Source organism: Melospiza melodia, chromosome 2, assembly GCF_035770615.1.
Source record: "Melospiza melodia melodia isolate bMelMel2 chromosome 2, bMelMel2.pri, whole genome shotgun sequence".
NCBI lineage: Eukaryota > Metazoa > Chordata > Aves > Passeriformes > Passerellidae > Melospiza > Melospiza melodia.
Genome location: NC_086195.1, coordinates 84,452,783 through 84,477,031, shown reverse-complemented (window position 1 = coordinate 84,477,031; position 24,249 = coordinate 84,452,783). Strand labels below are relative to the sequence as shown.

General features: G+C 37.7%; 1 protein-coding gene across 5 annotated transcripts in view; it reads left to right on the top strand.

The window, feature by feature from the left end:
• LOC134414491 (NEDD4-binding protein 2-like 2) overlaps window positions 1-24,199 on the top strand; it is a 41,197-nt gene extending 16,998 nt beyond the window's left edge. For 4 of the 5 annotated variants that reach the window (XM_063149139.1, XM_063149142.1, XM_063149140.1 and 1 more), the window contains exons 8-12: window positions 11,543-13,317; window positions 15,697-15,782; window positions 16,371-16,416; window positions 18,006-18,192; window positions 22,693-24,199. In XM_063149139.1, coding sequence (XP_063005209.1) covers window positions 11,543-13,317; window positions 15,697-15,782; window positions 16,371-16,416; window positions 18,006-18,160 — 2,062 coding nt within the window. In that variant the 3' untranslated portion in view covers window positions 18,161-18,192; window positions 22,693-24,199. Of the gene's footprint in view, window positions 1-11,542; window positions 13,318-15,696; window positions 15,783-16,370; window positions 16,417-18,005; window positions 18,193-22,692 lie in introns of those variants that run through there. The other variant, XM_063149143.1, reaches the window with a different exon arrangement.
• The last annotated feature ends 50 nt before the right edge of the window (window positions 24,200-24,249 follow it).

Sequence of the window (24,249 nt, the reverse complement as noted above, 5' to 3'; positions counted from 1 at the left end):
AGAGATTCCCCAACTATATTAATAATCTTCCTTTATTGTCTGTTATTCATATCAAGTATTTACTGTATTTTAGTTTTCATGGTTGTATTTTTCCATGTCTCAGAAGAATCATGGATATCATTGTAAATGCTCATTAATACTTCAATTATGCCAAAGTTTTTATATTTAAACATGAAAGCACATTTCGAGTGTGGGCAAGATAAAAAGGTTTTAGACTCATTTTCTCATGCTATAACATGATAAAATATATTGAGGCTTATGTAATATTCACACAGTGCTAAGGCATGGCAAAAAAGAGCTGATTATTGAAGATTGAAATGGGGTTGTTTAGCAGTATTTATTTGAATAGGTACTAATTTGTACTGCTCTAAGATGGTGCAGCTTTTCTTGTGATGCCTCTTTAATTATCAGTGCATGGGAGTGTTTTTGCTGTGCAAAGCATGCTGATCAATTGGCCTGCAGTTTGAAAAGGACACTTAATGAAGGGAAGCTTTGCAATTTGTGTATCAGACATTTGTAATTGGTTCATCTGTACAGCTGTATTCTAAGGTAAGTACAGTGACATGGTAGGTGAAAACCCACTGGAATTACTGTCCATGTAACACTTCTGTTTCATGGTATAATCATATTTCATGAGGATATGACAGTCACAGATCATAGACATATCTCAGAAGTTGATTTTACACTATACTATTTATAGGTAAAAAATTATGTGAAATACATGTTACAGATACTGAATTTCTCATGCCCTCAAAACCAAGGAAGATTAGTTATTTGATCAAAATGTGCAAGAAATGTAAGAACTTGCTGCTTAGCTAGACAGGGGATCTGAAAATTCTTACTGTCTGTACTTTCTGTACAGTACTTCTGTTGATGATGATACTGTAACTAGAATGATGGCTTCCCATTGTTCACTTTTTAAATAAATTGCTAGTTCATCATATTTCATGGAATAATAATCTCAGATTGGTTTTTGTTTTTAAATTTAACTAATGCATACAGCCATAATATTATAAGTAAAAATCCTAAGTTTTTCCTGCATACTTGAAACTAGTGGGATGTTTGGTAAGTAAATTTAAGAGGTAACTTTTCTAAGCATGAAATTTAAATAAAATTAATTTGTAGAACATACATAAATTGGTTCATTCTCAAGGCATCAATATAGCAGACCACTTAGCATCAGCTTTATATGGAAAAGTGCTTTTAGTTTTACTGCTTCATCTAAGCTGCTGTTTCCTGGTTTATTGGTTTATATCCTGAATTACCAAAAGTTTTTATCAGCATTCTTTGGGCGATGTAGTTTTCTTATTTTAATTTTGTATAGTTAAGAAAAAAATTACCACCCCAAGACCAAACCCTGAAAAACCTGTGTGCTAGTTTTGGGTGGGATAAAGTTAGTTGTTTTCAGAATAGCTGATCTGGGACTGTGTTTTAGATTTGCCTGGAAACAGTATTGATAACACAGGGGTGTTTTTGCTACCGTTGAGCAGTGTTTACACAGCATCAAGGCCTTTCTGCTCCTCTCAGAGTTGGGAGGGGACAAAGCTGGGACAGCTGACCCTGGCTGACCAAAAGGGAGATCCCAGACCTTGTGGCATCACACCTGGTATATAAAGCTGGAGGAAGAAGGAGTGAGGGGGTTTGGAATGGTGGTGGTTGTCTTCTGAAGTAAGAATTCCATGTGATGGAGCCTGGCTTTCCTGGGAGATGGTTGAACACCTGCCTGCCTGTGGGAAGTGGTGAATGAATTCCTTGTTTTTGTCTTGCTTGCATGTGCAGCTCTTGCTTTACCTGTTAAACTGTCTTTATCTCAAACCATGAGTTTTCCCACTTTTACCCTTCTGATCCTCTTCTTCATTCCATCAGGAGAGAGTTGAGTGAAGGGCTGTGTGGGGCTGAGGTGATGCTGGGGATAAACCATGACAACCTGGTGTAACACTGCTAATTTTTTGAGATGTGATGTTAAATTATCTCCTGTGAGGTATCCTGTCTTCTGTTCTTGTAGCCATACCCTCTTGAAGTTCAATTTAGTTTGCCATGATGCATAATTTTTTAAGCTTTTTGTGTTTAAGAAGAAGGCCAAGATTTCATCTGACATCTGTCTCTTGAAACTTTTTGCAGAGATGGTTGTTTCTCTGCTAATAGATCACTGAAAACAAGGCTTTCTCTAGCTAAAACCCATAACATTTATATTTATTGTTTGTGTGTCTGTCTTGTTGTAATTTAAACTGTTGGTATTTTCTTCTTTTAGCTGAACAGTAAGTTTCATTCTCAGTGAATTAGAAGAATTCTCACATTCATGTGTGGCATGTAGTTTTAACTGCTGCTTTCTCCTAGCAATCATGTTCTCTGGAGGAAATGTTTTTGCTCAGTGCTGGTGCATTATGGAGATGAGGTGACTAGGTATATGTTGAAACTTCAAAAGAGCAGACACATGTATTACAATTCCCTGTAAAAAGCATTAAAAAGACAGTGTTGAAATGAAATTGAAAGTAAGCCCTCATTTTAAGTGATCAGATGTTTCGTGTGGATCAGATGTAGAAATATTTCTCTTTGGGGTTTCTAGATTGATGCTTTTCGCATTTTAATGTTGGTGTTCTTGTCCTTTTAAAATAAAAGCAGGAGGAGAGAATAAAGCTGTCTATTAATATCCTAGGTGAAAATCTTGTACATCAATAAATTTGTTGTGGGTTTTTTTCTTCTTTTTATAGGCTAATTGGTTGAAATTAGCTTCAAACCTGCTTATTTTGAGATCACAGAAAAAAAAAGTGTGAAAACATAATTGGTCTTATTTTTAAAAAAAGGTAACAGTTTATCAAGGTCTAATCATCTCAACTTTGTCTTAATTTATTACTGTAGTAATGGAGAAGCTGCAAATGGTGGGTTTTGATTGAGGTATGCTGTCAGTGGAATTCTAGATCAAAGATAATAAAAGCATTGAAGTATTTTGTCTGGAATTGGTCTTTGCAGTTTCCTTTTAGCTGATAGTGCTGCTGCTTCATTTCTCTGGTAGGCAGGCAGTCCTTGACCATGTCATGTGTACCTTACTGATTCATAGTGTTCTTGCAGCAATATCATGTTGTGCCAAGCCAGAATATATCCATGAAAACCCAAAACAAAACAAAAAAATCAGTTGTACTTGCAGTCTTTTTAATGATGTTAAATTTTTTGTTTTGTTAATCCAATCTAAACTACTGATTTTTAAAAAGGCTGAATTCTCTTGGGTCATATTGTTTAACCTCTTTCTAAATTGCTAACAGACTAAGAAGTGCTGCTTTAGCTTACTGAGTAAGCATTTGCTTATTTCTAAGGGATGTATTGTGTCATGTATAAATCAGTCTTAGTCATAGGCCCATAATCCTGTGTGACTGTTATATTATTCATGATACTTTTAGGGTTTTTTTTTTTTCCTTTATTCATTACCTTTAGGTCTGGGTAGCCTGTATTATAGGTTATAATAGTCTATGAGAAATTACTGAACAGCTTATCCCACATCTTGCTCTTAACCATTAATAGTTTCTGAAGGCTCATGAACCTGGCTTAGGAGTGGATGGACTGTATTATTTCCCCCCATTTGGCATTTTTCCTGATAGCCTGCAAGATGGATACAGTGTTTTTCAGGGACTTTGACAACAAAAGAATAGACATGGAATAGTCTGCCTGAAGCAGGTCTTGTCTGTATGTCTGAGCTGCATTTGTGGCTCTTTGCAGGCATTTGGTACATGTGCTAAATGCTCAATGAATATTTAGCATTATCCTTCACTTCATGGAGACTGTGCTTATGGCAGTGCAGCAAAAATTTCTGATGTAGGATTATAAATTCTTTGTATGTAATATGTGGATGACAGAGCATTGTGTTTCATTCTGTTTCTGCTTTGTTCCTGCAGTCTAAACTGAGTTCTTGATTCTAATAATTAATACTTCAGTGCCTTTCTTGGTCCTAGGTCTAGGTCCTCTTAGAGGAGAAGCAACAGGTGGAGGTTGCAACATGGGGAATTTGTATTGGATAGTGGCTTGTGTAATCTCATCCTTGGAATATTCAAAACTTTAATGGGCAAGGCACTGAGCAATGAGATCATGATAGTGCCTTGAGCAGAGGTTGGACCACATGATCTCCAGAGGCCCTTTCTGACAGAAGTTATTTGGTTATAAGTGATGGAGTGAGAGCAGTGCCCAGAATATCAGAAGAGTTAGCCCTTACCTATCAGAGCAGAGTTTTAAGTCACTAATGGCAGTGCTGCCTAGTCTCAGGGTGTTGGATGCTGGCTGTGATGTTGTTCTTATTCTCAGGTGGACCCTAAGTTTCTGGCTTTAACTAGCAGCAAAACTGGTGGTGCCCTTTATTCTGGTTGTTTCATAGCAGTGTTGGCAAAGTTGTTCACAGGTTCAACAGGTTGCTCAACACCTTTAGCTGCTCCCCTTTTTTCTCCCTCAGTGTCCATTTAGCTGTGTTGTCTTTCCAGAACTAGAAGATAATAGTATATATTAGTGCTTCTCTAAAATAATTTTTTATTTTCTGCCCAAAGACAAATTTCTGTTGATGCTCACTAAATTACAGAATTGAAAGACAGTTTTCTGCACCTATTCATCCCCAACTCTAGGAATAATACAGGGCTGTTTTTTAAAAAGTAATCATCTTTAAGGGGCTAATTCATCACGTCTTTTGTATATCTCTAGCCCTTTGGTAAAAGATATTTGAAAAGGAAAATAAGTGAATACCAAAGTGTAGTATGCAGAAATAGTAAAATGTGGATAGTAGCATGACGAAATATGGAGATTTGTTGGAAAAGGTGTAATAATGTCCACAGAATATGCATTTTAACTGACTGCTCTGTGGTTTCTTAGTATTTCGTAGAGCATTTGAGATGCACAGAATGAGTGCAACAAGTGGAACAGATGTTCTGAATAGCAACATTGTCTGCAGTTACAAGTATTTGAATTTTAATGTTGCTATAACCTAGGTTAGAGGCTGGTTACTTAATATTTGCTGATACTGTTTTCTTTTACTGTTTTCCTGTTGTAACTCCCCCCTTCTCCTTTTTTGTTTATTCTTTAACTGCTTTTTTCTCATCTGAGTCCTGTGTGGTTTTTAGTGCAGTTGTCTTCATAACTCTGGATGCATCTCCTCCTTCCCTTTTCTTCCCTTCATTATAAACTTATGTGGAGAGCTACACCTTATTCTCTAACTTTTTCAATGCTTCCAGTCCCTTGCTGATTTAAATGCTGAGCATATAGTACCCCACCCCCTAAGCTATTTGAATTTTTTCTTGTTTTGTTAAAAGTAGTATTTTGTGTCATACAGCGTGTTTGTCCTCATGGTTTTTTTTCTCCTTAATTTTGCAGTATTGTCTTGTGTTTGTAAAACTCATGCTTTTGTTCCAGAATTACAGTCTGTGCTTTGGTGGATAGTTAGGTCTTTGCTATAATTTTGCTAATTAAAGTTACTTTAAATACAGCTAAAATCTGTTATCTTTCATTGAAAGTTCCTAACAGGGAATAGTTTATTACTTAGCTCCAGATATTTAAATCTGCTCTCATTATGCCCCTATTGCTTCCTTAGTCTCCCAACCATATTTTTCTTCAACTTGATTCTGCTTGTGTCTCATCTCAAAATTCATTTTACATTTGTTTTTGGTGTGAATGTGCATTGGTAAGAAAGGTCAATACTTCCCCCTGTAAATCTCATTTTTAATTTTAAAACCCTTTTGTTGTACTTGCTTATCTTTACATCCTGTTACAATGTCTGTCATTTGTGTTCAGGTGCTAGGATGATTTATCGCAGGGTGTGGGTCTTTTTATTTTCTGGTTAAAATATTTATTTATTTATTGGAACAGTAACTTTAGAGTGAGTGCATGACAAGATGATTGGTACTGTATTTGCAGTGCATAACATTGTCATTGGTGCCCATCATGTTCCCTTCAAAGGACTAAATGTGGCCAGAACTTGGAACTGATCCTCTGAGCCTTCATGGGGGAAAGGCTGATGGTGAAACTGCAGGGTTCTTTCTCTGCATTGTAAGCATTCCCCTTAAGATATAATTAGATCACTTGGAGTGTTTCTTCTTGTCCTTTTTTTTCCCCCTAACCTGCTTTTTAACACCAAGTCAGTGCAGAAAAATTCAGTCGAAGAAAAAAATGGCACCTCTTCTCCATCTGTTGACATCCATCAGTCCATGTATTTTTGAGGGAGTTGTTTTGTTTCTCTTCTCAGTTTCGAAATGTGTCAGGTGAGATATTTATGGCATCTAGAAGAGGTTGAAATAGCTTGTTTTTCACTTGTTCAGAAAGTAGGTGTTTCATAGTAGGCACTTGTATATTCAGTACATAAACATGTTTTAAACAGTATATTCAGCATTGATTTCTCTAATCTTGATCAGCATAGACTATGACTAAGGAACCAAATTAAGACATTTAAATCATAAGACATTCATGACTTTTATGAACCAGGCAGGACAAAAATCAGTAAAGTCATCTCACCTGAAATTTCTATGGAGTGAACAGACTGTCATTTGAAACTGAATTGCTGTTACCTCAGGAATGTGAGGGTTTTGGTGGGTGGGTTTTTTGGGTTTTTAACCTTAGAAAGCAAAGTGCTTGCCCTTTGCCATATATTTGATTAAATGAACAGCTTCTAAAGGCATGCTTTAATCAGACCAATTGCATGCTATTCTCTGTGTACTCTCTAGATCAAGGTCTTTTGTGTCTGGACTATTACAGGGCAGCAGTCTGACTGATTATACATTGCACAGAACTGTATTCCTGTATAAAAATTGGACCAGCTCTTTGAGCATTGTGATTAGTTTATTTTATAAAGGTACTTAAATCTCACCACCACTGGAAAAGCTGTTGAGTTACTGATTTAATTCAGTTAGTGGGATATTTGCTGATTTGGGGCAGAGAGAATTAATTTGCAACACTAATGTGTAAACATTTCTTACAAGAAATTTGTAGTGAATTTCCTTGCTGTGAGGCAACCTGACATGTTGCTGCTGGAGGTACTCACGTGTTCCCACCAACCACTTTTTTGTCTTAGCCAGACACTTTTTACCTCTGTGCTTTGGAGAGTTAAATGAGCATAACAACAAAGTGTGTACTTCTTTTCTTTTGATGCAGGGTCAAGGCAGGTGAATCCACCTGCAAGGAGAGTGGTAGAGCCAGCAAAAGGTCATAGTGGAAGTACAAGGGCATCATCTGGAGCAAAGCAGGCAAGGGTGACAAAGACTCTTTCTTCAGCAGCAAAGTGCTAAGTTGAATCTCAGATGTCTAATGGAATTTCAGCTTCCAGGAAACCCAGTAATGCTGGCAAGTTTTGTGGTTTTTTTCCAGGTGCTTGATCACATGATAATACAACCCAATTTTCCATTTGGTTTTGCAGAACTAGATCTTTATCACTCATTTCAGTGCTAAAGGCAAGATATATAACAAAAAGGCTGGTACCTTGGCTTTTTATTTTTTCATTCCAAAATTATAACTTCAATTTTTAGTTGTTTCTGAAGCAAAATTAGGTCACGAGGAATTTAAGAATGTATTTGGACTTACCAGATGGGGAAAGTGAAGTGTATCTCAGTAAATGCCATCTTAGGCAAGTTGCTCTGCTGTAATTTTTATATTGAAAACACAGTCCAGAGACTTTGGAGATTAATGATGGCATATATTTCTGAAAGACTGTACCTCATTGCTAAATGTCATTCAGAATTGGATTTTAAATTTATCTCCATTTTCCCTGATGATTAGGAAACATTACTGGTTGAAAAGCACTGAACTGGCTGCCCAGGGAAATGGTGGAGTCACCGTCCCTAGGGGTATTTAATAGACATGTAAATGTGGCACCTGGGGACATGGTTTAGTGATGGGCTTGGTAGTGCTGAATTAATGGTTGGACTCAATGATCTCAGAGACTTTTTCCAACCTAAATGACTTTATAATTCATTACTGCAGGCATTTTTCTATATCAAGCAGACATCAGCTTAGATGCATGCTGGAGGTGAAGTCTGTACAATTGCAAATAAGTAATTCTTTTGGTTTTGCCATTTTTCAGCAAAATGTGACCAACTGCTTTAGATTAATTAGTTAGTATGTTCTACTTCAGTGAAAGTGCATTTGTTTCTCCAGTTGAAAGTGTTGTCTGAACACTGGCTCTCAATCAACCTGGTCAATGCTACTTTGAGCAGTAGGATGCAGTGTTAAAGTCACGTGTAACAGAGTTATGGCAAAAAGCATTTAGTATTGACTAAAGAGTAGGCTGAGAAATTTAAAAGTGTTACAGAAGGGGAATTCCTTCTTCAACGAAGATACCATTATATTTTTTCAGGTCTTTTTATTACTAACCAGGTTTCTAAATACATAATATGTAGCAAAATTTAAATACCAGCTGAAATTGCACCTTTTTTCTTTTCCTTTTGTATGTGTTGTGTGCCTTTAATAGCAGCTCACTAGCAAATGTCTCTAAAAAAGAGAAGTCTGTCTCCATGCTGGTTCTTGCATTTTCTCAGTGGTTGTGTGCCATATGGTTTTGCAGTAAAAGAAACTTTCAAAAGGTGTGTAGGTGGACTAAAAGAGGAGGAACAAAGTTAATCTTATGAAAACTAGTAGACAATTAGCTTAATTGAATGCAAAAACTTTACATGATATGGGGTTATATCCTAAGCAGGAAATTTTAGCTATGCCATCACAGAGCATTAGAATATTTCCTTGGAGTAGTGTTTTGTTAGAATCAATTGAAAAACAAAAGTTATCCAGAACCATTAAGTATTTTATTGTTCTACATTTTATTATTCTACACTTAGTAGTTCATCACTTTCCTTGTTGCTTTAGTCCTTTCTTTAGGAAATTCAAATCTTTATAAAAATAATTTCCTTGAACTGTTATAAAACCTCCATATTTCCAAAGCACAAAAATTACATAGTTGTATTTATGATTAACTGTTGAATGTCACTATTCATGATTATATCCAGGTGTGCTAAATCATCATCCTGGATCAACATTTGTATTTGTTATTATTTTGACATGCAATAATTTCAATGCAGTAATAGCTGTTAGTTTTTCTGGACCATCCAGGGGATTCTTTTCCCATTATTTGGTGGATGTGGTTTTTTTTCTGTTCTTGCATTCTAAAGTGAATCCCATTCAGTGTGATTTTCCATCCTCATTCAGAATTAATAGTAAGGAGACTAAGAAAGTGCGCAGACCTTTAAGACTTTTTCTCTCATTTCTGCAATTCTGATGCAACATCCCAGCCCAAGAAAGTTTCTGTCAGCATTGTCCTGAAAGTGTTGTCAGATGTGTCTGGGGATAGACATCAGAAACATGCTTGCACCAGTATTAGGGAAGTTCATTTCCAGCAACAGCAGTGCAAATTCACATCTGGAAGAAGTAAGTGATAAGAAAAGTTTATCTACAATAATATCAAGGCTGGAGAAGTTCATTCCTTACCTGTGTCAGTGCTGATATGGATAATTTAGTTGTCATTTCTGCAGTTGTTCTGGCAGCACAAGGGCTTTTAGGTACAACAATAAATCCTTCTTGGAATTGATGCAGAGATCTGATTTTTTATTCCCCACTACATTAAAAACAGTTAAAACTGGGAGGTTATTTTCTATTTCACTGGTAAGGGGGTTTATGAATCTGAAAACTCCAGAGAATTTCCTTGTCTAAAACCAGTTTCAAGTTATGAAATTTCTTCACTAAAGAAGAAAATTAATATCAAAATTTAAGATATAATCTTGGATTAGTATATGATTTCTGCATGTGTGGGCTATATGTAAGAAAGTAATCTCTCCAGCTACTATTGCAGGTACTTCATTTTAATATCATTTATTTCAGTTGACAAATAAGATCTCTTCAATCCTAAAACTTTGGCATCCTATGTTTCTCGTTCTGGAGAGATAGGAGGCATGTTGCTGACTATGGAGTGTATTGTGAACAGAATTCAACATGGTGTGGACATTCCCATGTAAACCATAGGCACTGTATTGAAAATACACATCTGGAAAAAGAGAAGTCAATTTTCGTTACTTGGAGGAAAGCACCATTTGGACTTCAATGCCAACAGTTGAAGAAAATCCATTTCTTAGTAGGATTTCTTATCTGGATGCTATTATAAGGAAATAAATTTCATGTGCTTTCCAACAAGACCACTATGGAGATCTGTAGTGCCCCTTGCAGTGATATCAAGGCACCAAGGCACCAAGACTTTTGAATCCTGTTGCAGTCAACAAATTTCATTGCTATGCTGAGAAGGCTGCTGCTGTCCTTTGCACTCAGAGAATTAGGAGGGTTTGCTTTGTAGAGTTCAAATTAAGGAAGAACCTAGAGACTAACAGTGAATAAATTCAAGAATGAATAATGGAAAAGGATAGATTCCCACAGAATTCCCATTAATTCCCAGGCTGCCTCCTAGTGATCAGCTTCCCCTCTAGATTGACAGTTACCCTTTTATGTTTTGTTTTGTATTGTTTCTCTCAAGAATTTCAGAATACAGCACTTAATAAAGCAGGTAATTTTACATACACATTTCCAAAATTCAACTAATTTTGCCCTATAATTCTAGCTGCTGCTTTGCCTTAGTGTATTGTGTGAAGTACCATCACAAACAAAGACTTCCAGAAAAGTGAAGAATTACAGAAAAGGAATATGTCTTTAGTACAAAGATTTAACAATCAAATTTAGCTCTAAAAACTTAATATCTCTGAACAATTGAAAAGGGAGATGTTAGGTTCCTGGATGGAATCCTAGACTGGGTTTTTCTTACAAGTTTTCATTTCAGGGTTAGCTGGCTGATGGGCCAAAGTCAAGATTTCAGAGAAGTCAGAGCTGCTTTCTGTTACATTTGATGAGAAATGCAGACAAAATAAATAAGACTTCTGAAAAGAGCTACAAAATTAACTGTAAACATGTCATTTTTCCTACAGCATCTTAATTTTTCCACAGTGTATTATTTTGTTGGTAATAAAGTATGAAATATTTCTTCCAAATATTTATGATTCAAGACTTAATATACTGAACAGTAAGTATCAGAGTTGCCGTAGTCACCGTGACTTTGCATTGTTTGAATTTTGGTTAGTATGTTTTGAATTTGAGTATTTGATCTTAATGGATGACATTGTCCTCTACCTCGTTACTTTCAGCCAGCTCCTCACAGCATTTACTGAAATTTCAGAATAGCACCAGCTTTTCAGGATCTATTATTCAAACATCATGCTAGAAAGGCATCTAGAAACACAATGTATGGTCTAACGATGATTTGTGATACTTTTTGTAAAGCAAAGTTATTGAGATGGCACCTGGGTTTGCTTAAATGGATTTAAATGTTCAGGATTGTCCTGAATTGTATTGATTAGGCATTTGTTTAACCAATAGAAGGTGTTATCTGAGATATTATCAACTGAAAAATGCAGATAGTCTGTGTTTGATCATCATAGTAACATAAAGTACCTATTCTTCAGATTGATCACCATGAATACATTATTGCTCTAACTTAGTGGGGGCTTGATTTTTTTATTTGTTTGGGGTTTTACATTTGATCTTCTTTGTTTTCATATAGGGAGAAAATTTTAAGCAAGAACCCTGGATTCCTGTTAATAAAAGCAAAGCAGAAGAAAAAGAGAAAAAGAAACAAAACAATGAAAAGTAATCGCACAGAAATTACGAAGAAAATGTTATGTGGAGTAGCTCATCATCCAATTCCAGGTGACCATGACGGATCAGAAAGTGAAGAGGATGACTTGGAAGAAGAAAACAAAAAATCAATGTGTACATTCAGCAAAGGCCCGGAGGATCCAGTAAAAGTTTGTGAAGAGCAGCCTAAGAGTAGTGATGAAAGCCTAAAAGAAGATGCAGGGGTTTCAAGGGAGAGTTTTCTGGTTGCTGTGCCTGAGGTCTCAGTGATGTCAAATAGTGCATGGAAAAATGAATTGCCTGTAGAAAGTGACAGTTTGCTTTTAAGAGATGTAAAACCTTTTTGTACTGAAAACCTAACCAAAAATGCATTAGATGACAAGGAAGCAAAGCAGAGGCAGAAAGACAACCTCTGCAGTTTCCTAACAATAAGCAATGATAAAAATTCTGTCCAGAAAACAGAAGGCATTTCTGAAGACTATGATATGACATTGTTGAGCACAGAAAACAAGCTGGGATCGTGCCAAATTACATGTGAACCGGACTTGGAAGCCAAGGGCCTAAGTTTAAACAGAGAAGAAAAAGAAATCTCTCAGTATTGCAGTTCAAATATACTTAATAATGTGACTGATAACACAGAGGGCAAATGTCCATTTTTAAAAGCAGAAGAAACTACCTCCAATGCCTGGGCTTTTTTTTCAATTAATTTATCTACTGAGGAGTTGCAGATGGGCTTCAATGCTCAAGTTTCTCTCTCTCCTCACTCTGAGGATAAATGTGTAAGTGAACAAAAATCTCAAAAAGTGAGGAAACCTGAACAGACTCACATGAACAGTTCAGCAGAGCTAAACTGCTATCAGTCAAATGAGGGATTGGTAAAGGAAAACCATCTTGAAACAGAAACTGAGGAAGTTGGCAATGTAATAAGCAATGGTCTGTCTGTGTCTCCAACTGGTAAAATGCACTTTGATTCCCTAGTGGAAGCCAGGGCTGCCTTCATGCAGGGTTCAAGTGAAGTAAATGTGCCAATAAATGATGCTACACCAATTACACTGAAGAGGAAGAGATACAGAAGAATTGTCAACTTAGCACCAAAGTTTAACCTACCAAGACAGATCTTTGCTCATACAGAGGAAGGGAAGGACATCCTAGTAAGAGAAGATATTCCCCAAAACAGTGTTTTAGAAGTGAGGCAAAATTACTTTCTAAGCAAGAAATGTGGAGAAGCACATGAACAGGACCATGCATTGCAGGAATATTCCTTACCCACTCCAGATGCAGATGCTCTGGTATATAATATTTCTTACACTCATTCAGGACCATGCTCTCCTATATCAAAATATGCCTGCAGGGTTTGTGTCGATTCCAAAACAAAGGAGGAGCAAGCTACTACTCTTCAGCCACAACAAGTAGTTAATAAAAAAGAGGACGAGGGTGAACATGTTTCTTCAGAGGTTACAAATGGCCAACCAGATAATTTGTCTTCTGTTAAAGTTGTTTCTGAGTATCTAGAAGATTCTACTACAATGACAAACTGCAGTGAAAATGCAAATGGAGCAGATGACTCTGAGCCAGCAAAGACATCACAGCTTGAAGATTATCAAGATGCAGATGTGAAATGCAGTTTTCTGGGACTTCCCTTATCATTAGGATTTGCTTTTCAGCTTGTGCAGCTCTTTGGTTCTCCAGGTCTTCCACTGGGTATAATGCTTTTCTTACTACTCCTATGTAAAACAAAAAAAACCCACAATCCCCTCAAAACCACAAACAAAAAACAAAGCACTCCCTCCAAACCAAAAAACAAATGAAAATACTATGGTTAGAAACTCATTTTTATTGCAGTTTTTAGTTAAATATTAATGCTGTTCAAACAAATCACTGCTATTTTGGTGACAGTTTTTAGTTTGTACCTAAAATCCTCCATCTCTGTCAAAGGGACTTTTGGTTTGGCCTTGTATTTGCAGTCATTTTAGTAGCAAAAATTGACTAACTTTAAATCCAAACATGAAATGCTTGCTCAATTTTTAATATATCGTAGTAAGACTATTCTGTATTGATTACAGAACTAAATGATGTTTGAATACATCCTACTGAGTAAGACTTTACTGTGATGATTATGGAACTAAATGAAAATGTGGTACAAAATGTGTGCACTTATATAAAGGCTGCATGTTTGGTTTTATATTCCAGATAACAACATTCTTTTTTATTTTAATAGAGTTTTCATATGCTCTTGCGTGGCTTAGATGCTGTTGAAAAACTTTCCCAAAATCCAATTTGGTTTGAAATTCAATATCAGGCTTATAAGATGTCTTCTGAAAGTGAATGTCTTCTTTTTAAGTGTGCCTTATTAATAAGTGTCCTGGTGTTGTGTACTTGCCTTCCAGAGCTCCAGATATCTTATTTTTGTACTTTCAGTTTAATACAGGTAAAAGACGAGCAATCCTCAAAGGAATTGAGTGTGCCAGCCACCATTTCCCAGCCTGTATACTGCAGGCTAATGTAATCCCACAGAGCTGTAACCAGTGAAAACAAGAGAGTTTTGTTTGGAAGTCACCCTAGAACATCTGCTGAAAGAGACATATTCCCTGTGCATAATGTTTTTCAGCTTCTTGAGTCCAAATTTAGTGGAGAAACTTTAACTTTCATTTAGCCAACAATTGGGATTAAAAAACATAGGCCAGCTTTTCAGTATACCTTTACATTTGTTTGTTTCAATAGAATTTAAAGTTAAGCATGAATTTTCATATGAAAATTTTAATCTGACAGCTGAGGAGTAGCTTATGTCATTTATCTGCTCAAACTGACCTCAGGATTCTTTGTTGCTTTTTAAAAGTCCATGGCAATGCCATCTGCCAGAACAATGATGCAAATCATAGGAAGCATTACTTCACCTTAGGTCCCTAAAGGGGGGCATAAAGGACTGCTTTACCTAAATCTGGCACCACACACCAAAGAATTTGCCATATAGAGCTGAAAGTAAGCAAAGAAGTACTGTTGATGTCCTCAACTGTTGCATATAAAACATTTTTCTTCTCCAAACTTGATGAATCTTCATATTTGTGATCTTAAATTTTATAATGTTAGAGGGAGTTGGCCATGACTTGAAAACAGGCATCTTCCAAGAAAGAAAAAGAATAACCAGGCATTCAGAAACACTCAGTAGCTTAATGAACCAAATGTCCTCCTCTGAGTCAGTAACAAGTGACATTCTCTGGAGTCTAGGTGAGTTTCCTTTGGAAATAACCTTCAAGAAATACAAATCTACCCCAATATCTCTCTGAAGCTCTGACAGCTTGTGACTGCTGGGGTTTTCCCACCAGAATTGTGCCTGGTTGGCCACATTCTCCTTTGTTATTATTATCCTACAATTCCAAAAATAGCCTGCTTTTTTTTTTTTATGGCATACAGTACATTGACAGGCAACTATTTATGGATGCACACATTTGAGTGGTATTATTTTACAACACTTGGAATTACAGTCAATCTTTATTGAAATTATTTTGGAAGGGAGGTTTTTGGTAAATAAATGTCTTTAGTTATTTATAAATGGAAGATTTAATTGCATTTCTTGCTTGTATGATCCTCATATAAGTGTAGAATATATTTCAGACAGTTTTCCTATAAAGAACTTCTTTTCAGCTTCTTAAAGAATGTTAGAGTTAAAACATTTTAGGAAACACCTTCTCTACTAATAGTGCAAAAATTCTTATAATCAAGCATTTTAAATTTTAAAAGTTGTTAATTAAGTTGAATTTAATTTAATGGCTGAAAACTTTGTTTTTCTTGTGTGTGCCTATTTTTAGGGGAGTATGTGGGGGAAACGAAAGTATGGTAGGAAAGTCTTCGTCTAAATAAAGAAACTAAACCCAAATCTCTTTCCCTCTCTTTCCCCTCTTGTGCACTGGCCTTAGATTCCAGAAATTCTAAATTCTGATTTTGCTGCTGGCTCATTTAAATACCTGCTTGAAAAAAAAAAATATATATATATATAACATGTGCAAAAATCTTAATTCAGTGATGTATTTTGGCTGTGGAGAGATCTGAACACTGAACTGCAAAAAATATTTTCTTCTGCAGAATCCTTGTTGCCAGATGATTATGTAGTTCCCCTTGACTGGAAAGTTTCAAAGATGATCTATTTACTGTGGAAGACCTCTGTGGAGGTATGAATTTTAGGGGATTTTGGAAGGCTTTCCAATATTTCAGGTGCAAAGGGGAATTCTTCAGTTCTTTATTAGTAAATTTGCTTTAATATCCACAATGAGGAGGCAGATGTTTTTTGTTCTCCTCTGAGTATTTCAAAAACCAGCTCATTGGCATGATAGGATTCAGATTTTAAAAGATCAACTTCAGAAGCGTGCACAACTCCTAGATAAAAAAGGGTGAAAAAACTTTGGTATCTGTGTCTTGACCTGACCTATGTTCATTAAGTACAAGCTACCATCATTCAGATGTTTTCTGTCTTATAGTTTTCTCTCATCATCTGAGCAGATCTCATCCTCCATCACCTCTGCTAGAGCTGCAGCAGAGAAGTCATTCTGCGTGACTGTGGGCAAATTAATTCTCTTTGTCTAGCTGGGAAAGTGTTAACTTATAAATTACTTTTTTTCCTTGTCCAGTAGTGGAAATCAGGAAAATCCTGATTACAATGAACTAGTTAATATAAAATAGAGCATGGACTTTGTTCTTGCCCAAAATAACATCTCTTGTCACATACCTTCTTTTTGCTGGACTAATGTTATCTATTTTAGGAAAAACAGAAACCAAATGGATTGCAGAATGAAGATGGCTTGACAGGTAAGTCAGTACAGTTTCTGTGATACAAAAACTGTATAAAATTCTTCTTATCAGGAGGGATATTATCGCTAATTGGTTTTTGTTACCAACTAGCGGTAATACTTCTCTTTGTGCAAAAGCACAATGATGTGATAAGTGAATTTATGCTGCCGTTGATCGTGTCCATAGTCCACAGAGCTATGGTTGCTGTCATCACTTAATTTTTCCTCATCTAAGTGCTAAAATTGCCTTATAAAGTTTCCTACGTTGAAATATTCCAGTAATTAGCTCAAGTTTTTCCATTCTAGATCATAGTGGTATTTAGCATTGTATAGTCTTTCTTGAGACTTTACTTCCCTGAAAGGTTGAGGATCTTCAAGTTAATTAAACTTCATTAACACTAAAAGTTGGCAGCATAATAATAAATAATAGAACCATGGAATTATTTAGGTTGGAAAAGACCTATAAGGTCATTGACCCAACCATTATCCCAGCACTGCCCAAGTCTGTCCCTCAATGCCACATCTACTTTTTTTTTTCTTTTTTTTTTTTTTAACACTTTGGGAGATGATGATTTCACTACTTCCTGGGCACCATGTTCCAATGCCCAGCCACTCCTTCAGTGAAAAAATTTTTCCTAATATCCAATCTAAACCTCCCCAGTGAAACTTAAGACCATTTCTTCTTGTCCTGGCATTTGTTATCTGGGAAAAGTGACCAATTCCCACCTGGCTACACCCTCCTTTTAGGCAGCTGTTAAGAGCAATAAGGTCCCCCCTAAGTCTTCTTTTCTCCAGGCTAAACAACACCCCCAGCTCCCTCAGCTGCTCCTCATCAGACTTGTGCTCTAGACCCTTCCCCAGCTCCACTGCCTTTCTCTGGACATGTTCCAGCACCCCAGAGTCTTTTGATAGTGAGGGGCCCAAAACTGAACCCAGAACTTGAGGTGTGGCCTCACCAGTGCCAACTACAGGGGCACAATCACTGCGCTGATCCTGCTGGCCACACTACTGCTGATACAGGCCAGGATGGCATTGGCCTTCTTGGCCACCTGGGCACAGCAGGCTCATGGTCAGCTGCTGTCAAACAGCACTTGAGGTCACACACCTGGGCAGGAAGAGATATCAGGGTTCAAATGAAGCTCTGGACTTCCGCACACATTAATTCCTGCAGTGTGGAAGTTATGGGATAAGGTTGCTCGTTGTCTTTTTCCATGATTTCCATATTAATGCACTACAATTTCACAGGTTCTCTAACAGGTTTAAAAATACACAACAGTAGTTCCCTGAAAGCTGGTAGAATTTGCTGTCTGAAAGAGGAGAGAAGTTTCTCTATTTTAGGAGAAAGGCTGTTTCTGGAGAAGCAGTGTAAGAGTGGGAATAGACACACACATGCATGGGTGTTTTCTCTCACTCCCCACCCTGTATGAGAGACAAAACAGAAAGATTTAATTTATTTTATAAGGCATTTAGGATGCAAAAATCATGAGGATTCTGGTAAAATAAAAGCTTGTTCTAGAAATACTCTATCTTGACACAACAGAAATGAGAGATTATGTAAGGTAATTTCAGGTAGTTTTGGCTGCAGTTTGTAATTTCTTTATTTTTTAGATGATATTATTAATCTTGAAGATCTAAATAAAAATCCCCAAGAGAATAAAGACTCTTCTGAAACACTATCAGACATGGAGTTATATCAAGATGTGATAGAGGAGAACACCATAACCTGCACCGGCTGTCTGGAAGCTGCATTTCATCAGTCATGAGTGATTGTCTTAAATTCTGCATGAACAAACAGGTAATCAGTCACCTTGTGAATATTTTACTCTTTTATCTTTACCAAGTATCTTTTTATTATATTTGACCAAACATCTAAAGAATATTGTTTGTTATAATTTTTAAGGTGCATTTAGTATCCTCCAATTTACTTGCGTTTTAACCAAGTTAGGGTTGAGGGTTGTTCAGATTTTGTTTCTTTCAGGCCTGGATGGGGCAAAGAGAAGGCAGTATTTTGTTATTAAAGCCATATGATTTCATTTTTTCCTCTGAAATCTAAAGCATGTGTGGTGAAGTGAAAGCAGCAGGGTAGGATGCCTAGGAGGCGGAATTTATTCCCATTTTGGTTGCTGTGGCAATCTGTTGTGAGTCATCACAGTCCCGCTTTCCTTGTCTTTTCAGCATGGAGAGCAGTGCTGGCTCCATTAAGGGTCTTATTATGAAAAGAACTCTATGAATAATAAAAAAGTATTTCACCAAATTATGAAGAAGTGGCAGTTCTGCTTTTCAGTGGAGAAACAGTAGGAAGAGGTCACATTAAGACTTGGTATATTGAAGTGTTAAATTTTCATTAATGTTTTCATTTGGTGTGACAAAGTGTGCTATCGTGTTCTTGCTTGTCTCATGAATTTTTGAACCCTTTGGTAACTTGGCAAAGTTTCTTTCGTTTGTTTATGAGAGATATTCTGGGAAGATTGAGATAAAAAGGAAGGATTATGGGTTCCAGCATGAAAATGCTAGCTTAACTTCTCTATCGTTTGCCATCAGTTGTTCTTTCCAAAATGGAAAATGAATTAATCTGTAGTTTTTAAACAAATAAACTGAGGTACATGGGAATAGAGTAACCTGCACCATGAGCAAACTGAGCCATTAAAAGATTCCACATCCTGAGGCTTAAATTGTTCCCATCTAGACATCTCAGGACTGCTGAAATATCATCCACATGGGGTGTGGTCAGGGGGTCTTTGTCACCTGGTGCCCTGTGTCTGACCTGACCATGCCTCCAGTCGATGGCAGGAACGGGTCAAGGAGGTGGGTGTGCACTGTGTTGCAGCTATTATAAACACAGAAGTTTTCACAGTGGATGTTCATGTCACAGGGGAAGTAGTTGAATACTTTGGGTTGGAATTCAAACCTCTTGGATGGGGTTTAATTTGGCTATATGTCATTGATGACAAAAATGACATTGCAGGTTGATTAGCTGGTACCAGCTACCAATGCAGGAAGATAAAGGAGATTTCTGTGTACCATGTGGCCCAGAAAGCACTGGTCTTGCAGGATGCTCTCAGCACAGATCATTAATAACATCAAGAACATCTGGTAGCAGTATTTTCCTCTTAAATAATCAGATTCTACAATATTGGGCAAGCAAATAAAAAATATTTGCACAAAATACTTAGGTCTACACCTGTTACCAATTTTTAGAAGCTACTTATTTATAATATTGCAATACAAACACTCTAGAGGCAGGATTTTGGCTTACAATCCTGACTGGATGTCTGTGTGGGCTTGTGTCCTAAGCTATTATCCAGAAATGTCCAGGCTATTGATTAAATATTTATATGCTAAAGAAACAGCTGTGAAGAGCTATGTTCACTTCCTGGGAGAAAATGGTGAAATATGAAACTTCTTCCTTTTGTCCTTCAAGAAAGAAAAGATACATGCTAGCAGATTATCCTGCCTTATTGTCTGTACCTTTGTCTGTCTGCTCTGCTACTCGCAAAATTGTTTCAGTCTTCCTCTCCTGCTTGTCATGAGCACAGCAGAAATAACCCAGAGCCCTGCATGTTTGTCACCCAGCCACTGTGTGCTGCCAGGAAACCCCAGTTTGTTATGCTGTCTTGCAGTCTAACACTCTACTGTGTCAGCTTGTGTTAGTTCTCTGGAATATAGAATGAGAGAAATGCAGACTTTGCCACAAAAGAAGACTCCCCATCAGTGTTTGGCTTACAAAAAGGCCCATGCGCTGTCTCTGCAGGGCTTGGCCATTGATATCTATGGTGGAATGGGGAGATACAGCTGGAGTTTTATGTTGGGGTTTTTTGCTTTGCTTTGTTTAGGTTCAGCATTTGAAATGAGTCAGGGAAGGTCCTGAAGGCTGTTGGAGGAAGAGGATGAGACACCAGAGGTCAGATGGGTTTAGGCTACTCTGGAGTTGGGATCTGCCATTTCAGAGCAGGCTGATGCAAAGGGTAACTGCTGCCCAAAGTGTGAAGTGCCCTTCCTCCCAGCCTTGCTCCAGATAGCAGCTCCAGCAACTGCTGGCTGACACGAAGGCTATCATTAATTCACTAAGCCCACAGCAAACAAATCAATACTTTCCTGCTGGACTGAGGCACTGAGATAAGCTGCTGTAAGGTCCAGCTCAGTGCCAAGGCTGGGGCAAGGGAGCAGATGAGGTCGTGCTGCTGCAGATAGGAGGAGGGGACGTGCAGGGTGTCCTGTCTGGGCAGCAGTCAGCTCTGATATCAGGGGCCATGTATTCTGCAACCAAACCTTCAGGTAGAGGACTCTTTTAAGCTTTTACAAAAGTAGGATGTTAAAAGAATTAAACCAATAAAAGTATGTGGAAAGGAAGAAGCATGTCTTGGGGTTTTCAGTCAGCTCATGCTCACTGTCAGGCACAGGCTATGGGGTAACGCAGCCCCCACGTGAGTATTCCAGTGCTTCCACAATGTTTGCATGCAGGCATTGTAAAAGACAGGTGAGTTTTCCTGATCAATGGTGTCCCTGGCTTTGAGGGATAAGGTTGTCTTACCTCACCACAAAATAATTCCCCTCTGGTTCCTGATTAAAGCTGACTTGCCAAGAATGATGTCCCAGAGTGGCTGTGAAACTGCTCGAGTGAACAACTGTAAATGTTGAAATGGATTTCATTCCTTCAAATGTCAGGGGGGAAATAAAAAATTAGGAAAATTGAGACATTTCTAACAGAAAGATTTTAAAATCATAGGAAATCAAGGGAGAGCTAATATGATCATTTTGGTCCCTTTAGATTGGAAAGCAAACTGAGCATTGCTGGCCAAGTGCAACTTAATCTGTTAGCCAGATGAACATGCTGCTGTATTCATATTGTGTAAGGATGTTTGTATCCCAATGGGAGAGTGAACAGTGTTCCTCTGTGAAAACACAGGGTTAATCTCAAGCTTTTGTGAGAGCGCCTTATTGCAGCATTGGCAGCACATTTGTTCTGGAGATTAAGCAAGAGTTCCCAGTTTGAGAAATGTTGAGATCAGTGAAAACAGCATTATTTTGGTGCCTACAAGTTCTCCTTAGACCAGGACTCACAGATGCCAGTGCAATACAAATGTGTCTGTTCAAGCATTTGTCTGCAGGACTACTGCAAGGCAGAAGCTGACATGTTTCTTTTTGAAGTACAGTAGTCAGTAACTCCCTGCAGGAATACTTCTTCCACAAGAGCCTTGAAGGCTGTGGTTTTGGTGGGACAAACCTCTTGATATCCCGGTGTTATCCTCCTTTCCCTGGCTGTGCAATTCCAAGCACTTCCCTTTCATGGCTGTGATGCTTCTGAGTGAGGCAGTTTAGCTCTAACATCTAATGAAGACATCCAAAAAGTTTTTGGTCAGAAACAAATTACTCTGGAGGCCATGAGATCAGGAGGACGTGGGCAAAAAAGCAGGAGTGTATAGCTGGGAGAGGCAGGCCTGATTTTTGGCTAAAATGAAAAAAAATTAATCTGAAGGATACCAAGCAGACTAAAGAAGTCTTCCAGTATTGCTACAGAAAATATCATCCTATCGTCAAATTTCTTCCAGTTGCTACTTTGATACACAGATAATAGTGAAAAACTTACCTGTCCTTTGATATATAACCACTAATGTTAAACAAAATGAAGCATGAAAAAGTGCACAGAATTATGACCAGAAAACCTCACCTGCATTTTACAGTGCTAACCAGGAAAATCTGGCTCAAAAAATCATTCAAGCAGAGAGTCTAATTGCCTGGGGGAATAAGTGCTGCCCACAGCTGGGTTTTTGGAGCTCTCGAGAAAGAGCAACAATTCGGTTGTGCAGGTGCCTCACACTAACTCTGTAACATGAAAGCCTGTGAGATCCTGAGTGCATGTAACAGGGGAAACAATTCACATTGTAACAAAAAATTGGGATGTAGCTGTACAATGGTGGTATTGGCTGAACAGCTGTTCATTACATAGTGTTTGTGATGTGTAGAGGAAAAAATATCCACTGTGTTACTCTACTCCTTACTTTTCAGCTTTGAAGCGGTAAGGTCCTTACTGCCTCTAGTTTTGACATCCAAGTTCTTATCTTCTTCCTTTTCCACTCTCCTTGCATTCTTTTAATTTTCCTTTGCTTTCCATTGACTGCTTCCTCTCCTTTCTTTTTAACATTTTAAAAAAATAACCAACAGCTGAGTATTAGAAACTTTAAAAAACATTGGACAGACTCTTCTCAGTCTGAGGGCTGGGTTATCTGTTAAGTCTTTCTGCTGCCTGTGCTGTTGTGGAACTTCAGCAGATCCTCTTCTTTTTTTTTTATTTCAGAAACTTCTCGCTTTAATTCCACCATGGAAGGACTTCAGTTGGCCACCAAGGATTTTAAAAGTGAGGGATAACCTGGAAGAGAGAAACCACTGTAGATTTTTTGGTATACATCTTTGGCCACCTCCCCCCAACACTGCCCCCCAGTATCAAACTCTCTGACCACGTAATAATGATCAAAATTGAGATAACTTTGTGTATGGCAAAAGGTCACTTTCTGAAGCCTTTTGGGATTTACACTATTTCAGTACATCCTCAAGTGTGGTATAAAGAGATTGAGAGTGGAGACCAGAGGCATCTGTCACTATGGGGTGTGAGCTTCAGGCTGTGGTATTTCATTCACTTGTATCAGGATCCAGGACATTGGCACAGAAGCAGGCAGTGATGCTCACCTGCAGGAAATGGTGCTTGTTTTGTGTCTTAGCTGCCTCCTTCTGCCTTCACCCTCTATCATAACTGCATCCTTACATAATTGCACATTTACAACCTCAGATGGTAAACATCATCTGTCCTTCCTATTCACTCAAACAGTGGTGCACAACTTCCATTCTTTTCTCCTGAAACCAGCCTTTATGCTTCCCCTCAGCTAGACTCATTTGGGAATTTGGCACTACAGCAACAAGAATATTTCACTATGGAACTGATTCAAACATGCTGAAGGAAGGGTGTGTATGGTTTGTGGTAGACTGAGAAGATGTATAACTAGCACTGGTAACCAGTGATTTGATGTTTCTGTTAGTGGTGTTGGAAATATTTATGAATGTAGAGATAAATGATAATTAATTATAAAGAGCAACCTCTGTCAATTATGAGGCATGCATAAGGCTGGACACTTCCTTGTAGGGAGAGGGAGTGACAGCTGTCACCTCATTTAACAATAAAAGTGTGAGAAAAGATTAAGGAGAAGCAGGAAACTTGGTTGTGTCTACTTTTCAGAAATAATATTTCCCACTTGTGTAGCTTGCAGATCCAGAATATTTCTCCATTTATTCTTTGATCTCCTCTTCCTCACCTTTCCCTGCATTTGTTTATACATCAGCTGAAGAGCCAGGACTTGACTGAACTCAGGCTGAAGCTCCACCATGGTCAAATTTGCTGATGCGTCTCCACTTTCTACTTAAATACTGTATCTACGTGAAAGCAGTTAACAATGTATGTATTTCTAAATTAATGTTGTTCCACTTGCAAAATTTTCTGGCTGCATTATTTGAATGCATCTCCCATGGACATGTGTGTGTCTTCCTTGGCTAGAAATGTCCTACTCTCCTACCAGCAGGACATTATATGAAATGTAAGGGAGAGGAGAAAGTTAGTTCATACCCCTTATAACCACAGCTTCAGAGTTCTGTGTTGTACTAGTGGCAGCAGACAAGTTAGTTTGATTTCAGGAAAATGTCACTCAACACTGTCTTCCTACTTCTATTTATTGAGCGAGAAATCTGAATGTCTCTGTTTTCTGTTACTGAATCCTGGCCTTACAGAATGCTTGAAATAAAAATAGTTTTCAAAATCTCACCGTACTCTTGTATGGGCAAGTCATGTTTAATCTCTTAGTAGAGT